At 40.9% G+C, this 13,523-nt stretch overlaps 3 protein-coding genes across 6 annotated transcripts; 1 reads left to right on the top strand and 2 right to left on the bottom strand.

Annotated features, from left to right (window-relative positions):
* The first annotated feature begins 1 nt into the window (after window position 1).
* Window positions 2-2,506, top strand: LOC108028818 (cullin homolog 1). The gene is made up of 3 exons (XM_050886244.1): window positions 2-167; window positions 235-1,906; window positions 1,966-2,506. The coding sequence occupies exons 2-3, from the start codon at window positions 257-259 to the stop codon at window positions 2,338-2,340; spliced, it is 2,025 nt and encodes a 674-aa protein (XP_050742201.1). The 5' UTR covers window positions 2-167; window positions 235-256; the 3' UTR covers window positions 2,341-2,506.
* Window positions 2,478-4,016, bottom strand: LOC108028129 (zinc finger protein 234). 2 transcript variants are annotated; one of them, XM_044095112.2, is made up of 4 exons: window positions 3,752-4,016; window positions 3,321-3,696; window positions 2,755-3,115; window positions 2,478-2,698 (listed from the first exon to the last, which is right to left on the bottom strand). In XM_044095112.2, exons 1-3 carry the CDS (start codon window positions 3,918-3,920, stop codon window positions 2,764-2,766), a joined length of 897 nt encoding a protein of 298 aa, XP_043951047.1. In that variant the 5' UTR covers window positions 3,921-4,016; the 3' UTR covers window positions 2,478-2,698; window positions 2,755-2,763. The 2 variants fall into 2 exon arrangements, with proteins under 2 accessions (XP_043951047.1, XP_016955271.1); XM_017099782.3 differs by having other exon boundaries at window positions 2,478-3,115.
* A 278-nt stretch (window positions 4,017-4,294) lies between these two features.
* On the bottom strand, window positions 4,295-5,611 carry LOC108028099 (protein Exd1 homolog). Of its 3 annotated transcripts, none has more exons than XM_017099746.3 (2): window positions 5,551-5,611; window positions 4,295-5,488 (listed from the first exon to the last, which is right to left on the bottom strand). In XM_017099746.3, the coding sequence occupies exon 2, from the start codon at window positions 5,480-5,482 to the stop codon at window positions 4,613-4,615; it is 870 nt and encodes a 289-aa protein (XP_016955235.1). In that variant the 5' UTR covers window positions 5,483-5,488; window positions 5,551-5,611; the 3' UTR covers window positions 4,295-4,612. The 3 variants fall into 3 exon arrangements, with proteins under 3 accessions (XP_016955235.1, XP_016955233.1, XP_016955234.1); XM_017099744.3 differs by having other exon boundaries at window positions 4,295-5,491; window positions 5,551-5,602; XM_017099745.3 differs by having other exon boundaries at window positions 4,295-5,495; window positions 5,551-5,592.
* Window positions 5,612-13,523: the final 7,912 nt, after the last annotated feature.

Genomic DNA, 13,523 nt, shown 5'->3' with positions numbered 1-13,523 from the left:
ACACAAATTAACATTTATAATCATTGGCATAAAGAATAGAAGAATTGGATGTCTTTGTTGTATTTTTTAATTATTAAAAATATAAAAATATTACAAATATAAAGCTGGCTAGAATCTGCAGAAATTTTTCCTCGGATTTCCTCGAATATTTAAAACTCCGGAAGCAGGTGAGCCGGTATCAATTCTAGTGATTCCCCTCAATAATAAAGTCCTTTCCGGCCTTATCTGTAATAGAAAGTGAATCAAGTCGCTAAAAATGAATGATGAAATCAACTACGTAGAATCTTCAGCGGCAAGACGGAATCGTCACCGCGAATCTTTAGAGCACCTCTGGCAGAAGGAGTTAGTATTTCTGAAGCAGCTCTTCGATAAAAACATTCCACTTGCCCCCATGGATCTTATCAAGTTTCACGACTACGTGTACCTCCACTGCTCGAGCTTTGTTCACAATCCAAGTGTCCGTTCCCAGGATCCCGGGAAAGATCTGTACGGTGGCCTGACCCTGTACCTTAACTCACGGCTACAGGAAATATCTAAAGGAATGGAAAACATTGCGGATGACAAAGACTTGGTCGTTGAGTACGTGGGACATTGGAAGAAGTACTGGAAAGCCTGCGAGGAATTGGACCGAGGATGTCGTTACCTCAACCAAAATTGGGTGAAGCGGGAGCGGTTTGAGGGCCATGACTATATCCATGAGATATACCGCATGGCCATGATACGATGGAAGGAGGTCGTGTTTAGTCCCATTGATAGGGCACTGGTCACCGCCATTACCCTGATCTTGAGGCACAAGGCTACGGAACAATCCAAATTACTGGTGTACCAGGTGCTTCAATCAATTGTAGAGCTGTATGCTAATGATGAAAGGCAGGAAGTGTCAGTGCCTTCCAAGCTCAACAACGTGTTCACTGAGGAGGTAGTGGGTTTCTACAAGTCGGAGACCCTGGCCGAGTTCCAAAGGATCATCCTATCCAATACCTACACCCATTTTAAACACTTCCTCAAATACTGGTGCTTAGCCATGCCAGAAATAAATGACGGCGTCCAGTTTAGGGGGTTCGTGAAGAGACACCTTGCTTTGCAGCTGAAGAATGCTATTGCGAAATCCTTGGGAGGCAAAGAGTACGTCGAAGCCATTTTGAAATTTCGTCGTAGTCCGTTGGCACGGGCAATGCGGGACCACAAAAATCTGGTGGCCGTAATCGATGAGGTGTGTTCAGATACTTTAAACAAAATGGATCAGAAAGTTGAGCCTATCAGGCTGCTGGTCATATACTCAAACGAACTGATGACGAACAAGTCCGTGGGAGATATCCTTGAAGAGCTTAAACAGATTGTTGAAGTTGTGGAGTTCATAAACGAAAAGGATAAGTTTATTCAAAAATATTGGAGAGCTCTTAGAGCTCGACAAATCAAAGAGATATCAGTCTGGGATGGAAATGAGTCGACAATGATTTCGCTGCTGACCAAAAAGTTTGGTGTTGATTTGACTTATACTTTAAAAAATCAGTTGGACGATTTAGAAAAGTCGAGGACAAAAGTTGGTCAGTTTCAAAATTATATGGATAGTATGGGTGTTCGGCTGTGCTTTGATTTTCGCCTTAAGTACTTCAAAAACAGAGGTCTTGATGCGAATTTCAATCTCATATTGCCGGAGGAACTACGGATAGCGGTGGAGCAGTTTAAAATGTTCCACACCGAGTATGAGAAATCGAAAAGAAAGGTTGTCTTTCACCACGGCTTATCCTCCGGCGAGATAATTTGTAATTTGGGTCAGTCGACCAAAATCCTGGAGGTAAGCACTTTGCAAATGTCGATTCTGCTGCTGTTCAACGAAAAGGAAAGTTTCACGGAGGAAGAGTTGAAGGATAGGTTGGGCACACCAATGGACATTCTGCAACCGGTGTGTTCATATCTTATATCACTGTTGAGGCCAATTCTAATGAGTTTTGTTTCATTTAGGCACTGGAGTTTTGGAAAAGTACCAGCTTCCTGATTTGTTCCGGGACTTCTGTGGCGGTCAACACGAATTTCACAAGCAAAAAGCGCCGTCTTAACTTTAACAAGGTTGCGAATGGGACTAAAACTAGAAGGATTGATGAGAAAGAAGATTCCGTCTTACAATTAAAGCGAAAAAAACAAACGGATGCTGCAATAGTGCGCATAATGAAAAAGCACAAGGAACTGGAACATCCGCAATTAATTTCAAACGTTGTAGAGGAGCTGAGGTATTTGTTTATCCCAAACGTAGCATTTATTAAAGAAAGAATTGCTGATTTGATCAATAAGGAATATGTGATGCGTTGTGGTCGTTCCACATACAGATACATTCAATGAAAGCATATAGTCAGTATTTATTTTAATGCCATTAAAAACAAATTTATTGGATGAAAAACTTGCCTTATCTACCAAATTTATTTCGGGTATAAATGTAATCGCAATAATAATACAATTAAATGTAAGGATGTAAATAAATACATTTCTTCAATTGCCTTCCGCTTAATTTACGTTTTAACTTATTATGGAACTTAAAACCTTATAAATATAATTTACCTGACATTATTTTATTTCTTTTTATGAATTAGAAATACATAAAAAAAGTGAAAAATCTTGAACTACTATAAAAACTAAAGTTTAAGGCTAGCCGTTTTTTATATAAAGCTATGAAAGCTAGTGGAGAGTAGGATATAGATAACTATAAATGTTAATTAATAGCTTATGTAGTCATTTATAATTGACTATTAGAGATACCTTTCTGTTTTATGCCGTTTCCTCATTCTCTAACTTGACGCAGGTAAGATCTGTGCTGTCAAAATTCGCATCTGGTATGATTAGCTCGGTGGAGCTATTGAGATCACCATGGTGATCCCTCAGGTGCTTCTCCAGGTGGGATTCGTTGGAGAAGGCTATGGGGCAATAGTGGCATAGTTTCTGCTTTACGCGCAATTCGCTGCGCTTCATCATCTCTGCTCTCCGCCGAGACAACTTCCACCGCGGTGTTGGTGAGTAGTTGAACTCCAAGTTATGTTTGGCCTTTTCAGTTTTCGTTTTCTCTGGTTCAGTTGCCTCCAGTTCCGGGATTCTCTCTCCCTTTTGCAGTCTAAGGTGGCTTCTGTGGAAAATAACGAAAGTTAGTTGATTGGTTTTTGAGAACTAGGTTTCACAGAAAAATTATGCTTGACTAGAAGGGTCCTAGGACGCTCAACTATGATTAGAATTTCTATAAGATTGCCAAGACTTAAACTGATTAATTTTACTGATTTAAGTAAGGTTCTGAGCTACAAAAAATTAGGAAAATATTAGTGTATTCAACTCACTTTAGGTGCACAACTAGCAGAGATTTGTATCGAAACTTCCTCGGGCATATTTTGCAGGGATATTTGTCTGCGTTGATGTCCCTGCAGCTGTGGTTGGGAAACTCTTCGATGGGGAAGGCCTCCAAGCATGTAGAGCACATTTTTGGTGGGCCGACCAAATGGTAGCTGATCTCATCCTCCGATTGGGGATCATTCACTGCTAGGCAGTCATGGCTGGCGAACTCTTCGATGGGAAATCCCTGCAAGCATTTTGAGCAGAGTTTTGGGGGCCCTGCCAAATGATAGCTTATCTCCTGCTCCTCTGGTTCGTGGTCCTTTTCATCCTGATCTTCCGGGGCATACTCCTCCTTAACCGAATCTGCATCCAGCATGACCACTAAAAGGGAGTGATCGTTAGGCATTGCATAGTTTGCATCCGTCTTCGAGCTTACCTTCATAGAACTCAGTTTGCGGATAAGGGTCTTCAGCGGGATCTTCTGATTTAATGAAAACAGCGCACTGTCCGTCGCTATGTTTTTTATTGAACTCACAAGGTTCGCTTTTGATGGCCTTCTGGGTTTGTGGATCTCTTGGGATTGCCTTCTTGGATTTCCTGCCCATCTTTTTGCTCACCCAGACCCACTTTATTTATTGATCGCGAAGATTTTGAAGTTATTGCCTTCTTTCCCACCTTTTATCTTGACTTCCAGCTGATTCGCAATTCTCTTTAGGGTGACCAACATAATACACATCTGTCAATCTATCGATATCGATGCTTTTTGCTCGTACACTTGAAAATAAACTGGGTGCATTTCTTAATAGAATCCCTTGTAAGATATTCCTAAAATAGCTTGTTAAATTCATTGGATTATCCATCAAATGCTTATATATATAACAAATAAAAGTACTCAGTATAGCGTACCAAAGGTCTTTTAAAATAAAAATCAAATATATTTCATAGGCTTGATGTTCCCAAAATAATAAAAGAGGGTAAATTTGTTATAAAAAATGTTATAATCCTTATCGTTTCTTATTGCAATATTTAAACGTTAATAAGTAAACGTGTAGCAACTTTTAGTTCATTAATATTTTTAAATGATACATTTTTTATGATCCCTATGCATTTTTCATTTAACTTGTCTATGCCGAACTACTTGTACATAAAAAATAACTTAACTAAATAAAAAAGCAGTTCATGCAAAGCCGCGAGCTTGCCAGCATGCGAAGGGATGGACTTATTTATATAAGGTGATTTTAAACCAATATTCTGGAGGTGACTTATAGAGTCTTGGCCTCTTTTGTATCGACCGGAGTTAGTTGCGACTTTTTTTGTGCTCCAACTCTTGCCGATCGATTTCGTCGGGCGTGGGCAGCGTTATTCTTGGGTCGGCGGTCGTCTTGTAGCTGGGATCTATGAGGTGGAATCCGAAGCGACTGCTGGGTCCCATGTTGATGGCCACATCGCACGATCGGAAGCCCGAGTAGTTGTGGCTGAACGCCAAGGACATGCGCTGCACCTCGGCGCAAATGCTGCCGTAGATCAAGCGGTCGTGCATTAAGTGTTGCAGCTGGACCATCCTGGCAATGTACCTCAGTTGACTGCGGCTCAGGGGGCGAGCAGTGAAGTTTCGCCGCGATTCGCTGGCGCCGATCACCTCCTCGCAGACGAGGTCCTCCATCGGTAGGCCAAAGACCAGGGATATAGCCTCCGGCAGGGAGCAGGGCGATCTTTCCTGCCGGGCCAAGCATAGGGCCACAAAGGTGTCGCAGATTCCGCCCAAGGTGAGCCGGTGCTTGTGGTGCATATGATCGGCGATGCGATGGCTGTAGTGCATCACCTTGCGCGGATGTTCCGCCTCCAGGATCCTGGCCAGCTCCGGAAATATGCAGCCGAGTGCCTTTATGTCGAAAATGTACGTTTCGTTGGCCGTGGCCACCGCCAAAACGGATGTGGCCTGGTGGCGCCCGTAAAAACTGGGCTCCACCAGCAAGGATATGCTGGTCTGATCCTTCATGTCCTCCACGGCTTTGTAGTACTTCGAGTCCGTCTGCTGGATCAAAACAATGCGATCCAACTTCCTTCGCAGGCTTTCCACCTCTCCTTTTCCGAGTGGATACCGAGTATCCACTGCAGGGGCTTCCAATGCCGAGCGGAAACTCTCGTTTCCCTCACTGTCGCTCATGTTGGCCTGCTGGCTTGTATTGAGGTACTTTAAATCGCATTTTAATTCACAAAGTAAACAAAACAAACCTCTTATGAGAAACGCAAAGCTTCGAAAAAAGGACAATAACAGTGTGACCAGTGTGAGTACATTAAAAAAATACGTTCAAGATCACTGATAATCTGCTAGCCGATACACCCTCCTCCTCGTGAGCAACAAGTGTGTACCCGCTGGCAGCGGTGGGTGCACTAGCTAGGTGTGGAGTGTGCACTCGCTTGAGTTTCGTTGAGCAGAGTTAGCCACCACACTGAGCGAAATAAATTGGAATGCCGCAAAAGGTTACAGTTTAGAATGATGTTCGTAGATTTACGGGTTAATGCACTGGTAAGTGCTTTTGTGACATAAGCGAACTTTTGCGAACTGAAAAAATAATATAGGGAAAAAGGAGATTACATTCAGAAAAATAACAAAGGCAGCTGAAGTCTAAAAAATTCTAAAACCAAAAAATGTAAGTTAAATGTTTGCAAAAATTATATAAAATTTTAGGGTAATTCACAAGCTGTTCTAGAGCATGAGTTATGTAAAAATGAAAATGACAAAAAGGTAAAACAAGAGACAAAAATAGGCTTTATAAAAAATACGAATAGTCTATGTAGGTCTAGTCTAGGTATTAGTCTGTCTTACTAGAATCTAATTATATTTGCTCTAATTATGTCTTCCTTTGCGTCAGGAAAGTAGTGTTAAAAGTCGATGAAATTTCCAAATTGCCATAATTAGCAACAGTTTAGGGTCTTAGGAGGCCCAGCCCCCGCACCCATTATTTAGCCGAATTGAATGGAGCTTTACTTTGAGCAGATTGCGAGTGGAGCTGTGCGCGTTGCTGGGATATTGAATCGCATTTGATTTGACCACAAGTTAATCGGCGACGCGGCCCTAAGATTTGCAGGCTCCGATCGATTTGCTAATGGGCAGCCCAAGGCGAGTGCCAGCCTGGGGCTGTCCGCACCGCAAAATGAGACAAATAAGTGGCTCGCAAATCCGCACCTTTCGCCCGGCTAATAATGGAACCCGAGGCGATTACACTGCAAAAGGTTAATTGGTTTGTAAGCGCATTGGCTGGGAGGCGACGAAAAACAGCCAAGGCGAGCGCGAAGAAGTGTGCACACAATACTGGCCGTAAGTCCGGCCAGCTGACTCAACCTAATTGGCGCACGCGGCGCATACTTAATGCGCTTAGATGCGGGCCAAGCGCACCGCTTTCACCAGCGCCATCGCCATCACCATCACCATTGCCATTTATATTGCCACTGGCACTGCAGGAGCCCCTCTGGCCCTTGTAATTAAATCCCAATCCCGGCCAAGGCAGCCAACTGCAACATCACGAAATCGAGCCGTTCAAGGGGCAAATCAGGTTTAATTTTAATGCGCTTGCTAAGTAAATTGAGTGTGCCAAATACATCGCATTGGCTCATCTTATTTTGGCTGCTGGAATTGAAAATAAATTGGAATCGCAGGCTTTGACACGGCCAGAATGGGTATATTGCTGCCTTGTACCTTGGAGTACAAACAAAGCAGGGTATCGGGCTGCCCTTCTATTCTTTAAGTGTTATTTTGGAAAGCCAGAAGAACTCTGTTTGGAATACATTTTCTGGAAATTTGTGAATGTTTTCTGACTTATTTATTCATTTATTTAAGAACAATTTTATTTTAATTTTTCGTTGCATTTTATTTTTTTTTTTAATATTAATATATAATCATTAAAATACTAATAAAAATACTACGACAAAAAATGAAGAAAAAGCGTTTCCTATCATAATTAATAATAATTAATAATCATAAACAGTATTTTTCCATTGAATAATGAAGCGAATGAGGAGGCTTCCGGTGGCAAGCTCCCTTTTCGTTTAGTTTGCGTTTTGCTTCCGCTTTGCGCCTTGTCAATTATTGTTGCATACTTTGTGGCGAACAATGCCGAGTGGTTAATGAGGGCGAAGGCGCAGATTCTAGGGGTTCTCGCGGTGCCAGGGCTTCCAGGGGTCTCCGCTGGTGTTGGGGCTAACAAGAAAAGCCCTCTATGCCAACACGCGCACACCGTAATTAAGAGACACTCTACTCCATTCCGGGCACCGGGGACGGTGGCCCTGGGCCGATGGGAAAACAATGGATGAGCACACGCTCCCCTTTCCGTGCCCAAATGCTGACCCAATTAGTCGAGCAGGTCTCCATCCTTCCTCCGTGGCTCCGAATCTTCGATGTGCCCGCCGTTGGATCTTTCTAGTTGCCAGGCTCGTGGGTTGCCACGTTAATTAAATTATCACGTGTCAATTAATGTTGCCCGGCCCAGCGAAACGCAGCCGGAAAAACCATTCACTTTGACGTTCATCAGAGGCACAGGCTCCGGCTTCGGGCTCGGGTTCGGCACATGGTGCGTATGAGCGACGCCTGTCAACCATCAGCTGTCGCAATTTCTCATAGGCCAACGTTCCCCGCTTTTCGCAGTCGCCACAAAGCAACAAAACCCCAGGCGATAAAAAGTGTCGCTCTGAAATCCGTTTGACGATTTCGCGTCAAAGTTTTCATAGTTTTTATAACCAGTTTTTGGATGGGGACACAAGTTCGATTTCAACGGCTGGATTCGGTGGATTTTCTACGGTGATACTGTTGTATATCAACAAAACTTTACTGAAAGCATTGCTTCCTTAAAAATATTTGTAATCATTTTTGTAGTTTTAAATCTAATGTTTGTTAATGAGTTAAAAACGATCTGGGTAAATAAATAGCTTTTATTATGAGAAAAAACACAGTTTAGGAATGTTAGAATTATATATTTATGTTCTTACCATATGATCAGTAATAATAATAATATAATTTTATTATTTATGATCAGAAATCAAATTTAGCTTCGTGTATGATTTAAATATTTTTATTTTTGCTTAACTTCAATTAAATATTCGGGTTAAAATAAAGTGTCCTTGCCAGAATGAAAAGCTAGCAAACTTTATTACGAGGTGACCAACAGTCGGATAATACAATTAAAACTATGCTTTTGTAGGCCATGCCCATTCAATTCCCCCTCCACGCGCTTAACGGTTAAAGTTTTTCAATTAAACGATTAAAATTCCAACGTTTTTCGCGCGTTTAATTAAACACTGCCCGAGGCAGGGAAATCAGAGTCTAGCATTTGTTTGGATTTATGCTCAATTTAATTGGGAAAATGCCTTGTGGGCCAAAAACTGAACAATTAGCAGTGGGTGTGGAACCACTTGATGATTATTTCTATGTAATTGTAAAGGTACATGTCGTTTAAAAGGGAAAATACATGTTTGTTCAAATTTGCTACAATTTTCTTCCTTATTTAGTTAAGGTGGAGAAGAAATTGGGAGGAAAAATAAAATGAGAAGGAGATTGTAGGGTTGGTAAGACAGATAACATTAAAAAAATTGCGTACGAGTTTTAAAATTTTATACAAATTAATACCACAATGTTTGTTTATTTGTTTTACAAAATTGTTTTTTAAACAATACTATCTTTAAATGGTATTAACCTTGTTTTATTTTATAATATACAAAAGTATTAAATAATACATTTATTTAAAAAGTCCTCCTTCCGCTTTTATTTTTACATAAATAAAAAATAAGTTTTTCGGCTGTTGTTTTGCAACACAATCCTTATCTTTCGCAGCACTCCCATTAAAACAAAAACGTTCAAAATAAAATATTATTTTTAAAATTTTCACCCCAAATGCACAGGCAATAAATGCGATTTATGCTCGGCAAGCCTTTCGCCACAATCGATTTGCCAATCGGCAGGGGGAAATGCTATTTATTTAATATGCAGCCAAACAAAATGGCAAAAACGGGCTGTGCCAAGGCATATTTCACACCTAACAAGCTTACAAGCTACTATTATTGCTGTTGCAGGCCGGCTGCTTAAATGGGATGGCCGCAAAACCGCAAAATTTGTGTTACATTTGCAGGCCGCTGTGTCAGCGAATTGTTGTGCTCGTGCTATGCGAACTTGCACCCCGTCGCCACTCGCACATGCAACCATTATTCCTTTTTCCCCCTTTTTGGCAGCTTTTCGGTGGAGGTCCTGTGTGGCGGTCGCATTTTTTCCTGCTTAATAGCATACTTCTGGGCGCGGCGCCAACCACCTGTGAAGAAGAAAAGGCGAGGGGCGGGGAATGGGTCTCAGGTGCGAAGTATCAGCGACGCGTTATTGTCACCATTGCAGTTGTCCATAATGGTTTGGGCCATAAGCTCGGCTCGGCGCCCCGCAGGACAATTGTCCTGGCTTGCCGGCGGCATAAACATTAACACGCATTTTTATCGCCTCGCCGACACTCCCATTCTCCTCCCCCGCGAATCGCGTCTGCAATGATATTTGAATGCCCTACTGAGGGGAACCACCGCCATTAAAAATCCGATTGCGTTTCGTATTGCCCCAATAGTCATACAATCTGTTTCTACGGTTGGTTAGTTGGCTTTCGGAGGCTTAAAAGTATTTATATACATTGGTATTTTTTAAAGGATATGTATTACCATTTTAATTACTAAATATGTAGTTGGTTTTAGTGTAAATAATTTTGTATATCTATAAAATTATAATAAAACTATTATTATTGTGTACCAAAACAATTTTGAAAGTATAAAAATCAATACTGTTTATTTTATATAATTGTTATTCACTTTGATAATAATATTATAGTCCCATTTATTAAATTTTTACTTAATATTATTTATTTTTTTTTTCTTTATTTATTATTTCTAAAAATATAACCAGCATTAAATTCTATTTTATATTTTGCAAACGTGTGTCTGTGTTTTTCTTTAATTTATGTTTATTATAAAAATATTATTGTTATACTTACTAGACTCAGAAGCAATGGCCCTTAGTTTATACAGTATTATTTTATAGGAGGTCTAGAAGCTTAAATAAGTATTGGCAGCTTAGTTTGTTTCCTCTTGAGACAGACCCGGTTGATGTTAAAGGGACTCCCGTGTATCTATGCTAAGGAATCCTGCTGGAAGATAGTCCCTACATTTATGTGGCCCTCAATTTGCATTGTTTGCGTGTGCGTGGGAATATCCTTTATCCTTATCCATTTTATAGACGGCATCGTTGGGCATGTAATTATGTGCAATATAAATGCTTAGTGGGGGAAATTATGATGCAATAACTTTTTACCCCACACACGCAGCCACTTACATACATTGAAAATGCCAATCGAATGCCATCAAACACAAGCACGGACACACGCACACACGCACACACACGCTCGAGGAACTTTGCTCATCCTTTGATCCTTTAAGCAACCAATGCGTATACTCAATTTTTATGGCTTGTCATTTGCCGGCATCTTTTTTCGCTTTTCTTCTGCGTTTTTGAAGCCCCACTCGACTTTGTCTGAAGCGGGAAATATGAAAAAGTCGCAGTGGGTCAAGGGGTGTGGCAAAGGGGGCGGTGGGTTTTCCCTGGCGGAATTTTCGGGCCTGCAATCTCCACATTTGTTTCGCCCACTTGGTCGAAATTACGTAGCTTGAGACGCCTCTCCGCCACCCTTCATTTTCCGCCCGTTTCTTATTTTCACCCCACTTTTCCTCTTTTCGGCTGAGCCCCTGTATTGCCCGGATTTTGTGCCTTTCATTTGCGGCTTGGGGATTGTGTGTTTTATGCTAACCATAAGATTTTCGTTGCATTTACTTGACAAACAGGTGGCATCAAGAAGGTCTTACTTTAAGAATCGCATAAGCCGGTCCTTAGTGAAATAAAGTCTGCCCTCGGATTTAATGTAATTAATTCTCTGTTATCCTAAGGCTTGTAAAAAGAAAATCGTATTGTCTTTTATTTATATAATTTGTTATACAGTTCTTTAATATACTAGGGAATGTTTGAAATAAAATTTTTTAGTATCAATATATTTAATAAAATGACCCTGTATTTTATCACTTTGTTTATATTATAAGGAAAGCTTTAAGACAAATAAAAGTTAGCAATTTTAATTTAAAAGTTCTCTCTAATGTTTTTATGTTGTTTTAATCATTTTGACTTCAGTGTTTTAGCAATGATTTGGTAATTCTAACAGGGTAATCAAAATATATTAAATAGGCAGGTAAAAAGCTAGCACTTAAGTGTCAAACCCACTTCAATCAGAAAAATACCTAGTTCCCCCAGGAATTGTGCACTTTCTGCCGGTGAAAAATTGAGTGCCCAAATGCCTAAGCCTTTTCACACATAAGAGAACCGAATCTGAATTCAATAAGTGCGGCAGAGAAGTATGAAAAATATTGTAAAATCCTTTTGAGGCACGGGGAGCATTTTCCAGTTAGGTCGGAATTCAATAAATGAAAACCAAAAATAGCCTCAGAGTAGGTTTTCCAGCCCACACAGACGCACTAATCGACTTATCCTTGGGGAGAGAGCGGGTGTGTGTGCGTTGGACTGGCATCGTTCAATTGCTTGGAGTTGGATCGAAAAATGGAATCAAATTGCATAAACATTTTGGCCCCTCGGGGGGTTTGAGTTCGGGGACATTGGACGACAGACGTCTAATCAAATGAAAGGCAATGTGGGTTTTCGGGACGGTGGGGTGGTTATTTTCTAAGCCGTTGAGCTCTCAAGTGGCCTAGCAATTCCGGCCGTTTCCCCCACCACTTTCACCCAGTAAACTTTGGCCAATTGACTTTTGTTCTCCGCCGGGCAACTTAATATTCATGATTTATTTGCTTTTCTTATTTGAGAAGCACATCAAATGGTCCTTCGCGCTCTCCATCCTACTTTAACTTCGTAATAATCATTTAAATACATTTAATTCCTTGTACTCAACGGGCCTGCTTCTCATGATTTTCCCTGGCCCCATACAATAATTTGTCATTAATCATTTCTGTGGCCTGGACAGGCAGTTGAGTGCTGTTTTTGTTGTGTTTTTGCTCGTACAATTTTCACGGCTTTTTTGTATGTGGCCCCGTGTTCTGCATTTTAAATCGCGAGCATTGACCAATTGTCAAGCGGCGAATTAATGAACATCTCTGTGATTTATGAATCGAGGAACTTTCTTCGCGCGGCCTTTCCTTGTTGGCCTATTTGGCATTCATTTTGATTTTCTCCGTACCATTAATCAAAGTGAAAAATAATTTCGCGGTTCTTGAAATACGGCGAAAATATTACTCGTTTCGGTATCTTTGAAATTCATTTGTGGTTCAGACAGCACATCAGCTTCGTAGGCATTAAAAATAATGTAATTATTACGCAGAACTCATTTGACTCATAAAATATACGAGGAAGAATACTCAGGAATCCCAGCACAAAGCCCAACATTTTAATTGCAGCTTTTGGTGGGCAATCCTCAAGTAAATAAACGGAAAGGAATAGCTGGCATATTTTGGTAGCTTGGGGAAGGCATCTTTAAAATACTAAAGCAACCGGCTAAATTTTCCGAATGCCACAATCCAAAATGCGCAATAAAACTAAATGAGCGTGTATCTCCGGAGTGGAGTGGGCGTAAGGAGCACTCTCTGGTATTCTTGCAAATCCTGAGCAAATAAACCAAGGATGCCAACAAAGCAAATATTAACAATGCCAATAAAACGAGGCAGCTCTCTGTGGAGCGAGTTGGTAATCCTCGAAATAAGTAATCATTATGGCCATCAGTAAACAATGTACGCCAGCCTCGGAGAGCTATGTAAAAAATGCAATGGGACTATCAAAATAACAATAACACCAGGGACAGCTCGGCTGAGATATGTATGGTGTGTCCATGACCCATCCCCCATGTCTGTGTATTAGTGCGGAAAACTATGTCCGGACACTGGTGTGCGTGACCAAAGGATATCTGGTCGGCCCTGAAGATGGCATCGTGATGGGTTTGCGGCCAGGGCGGAGTTTCAAGACAAATATTTATCACAATTGCGGGAGATTAGTTCAAACTACAGTTGTTGCTAGGAAGCCGAAGTGGTTTTATTGTGTCTTATCAAAGAGCAGAAATATTATGTAAAATATAAATATATGACTTTACTCTTGGTCTTATTTATTCTGGGAAAGGCAATAAACTCATGTGCAGTAT

The sequence above is a fragment of the Drosophila biarmipes genome, chromosome 3L, assembly GCF_025231255.1.
Source record: "Drosophila biarmipes strain raj3 chromosome 3L, RU_DBia_V1.1, whole genome shotgun sequence".
Taxonomy (NCBI): Eukaryota; Metazoa; Arthropoda; class Insecta; order Diptera; family Drosophilidae; genus Drosophila; species Drosophila biarmipes.
Note: the sequence above shows the minus strand (reverse complement) of the source record. Positions and strands in the feature narration are given on the sequence as shown.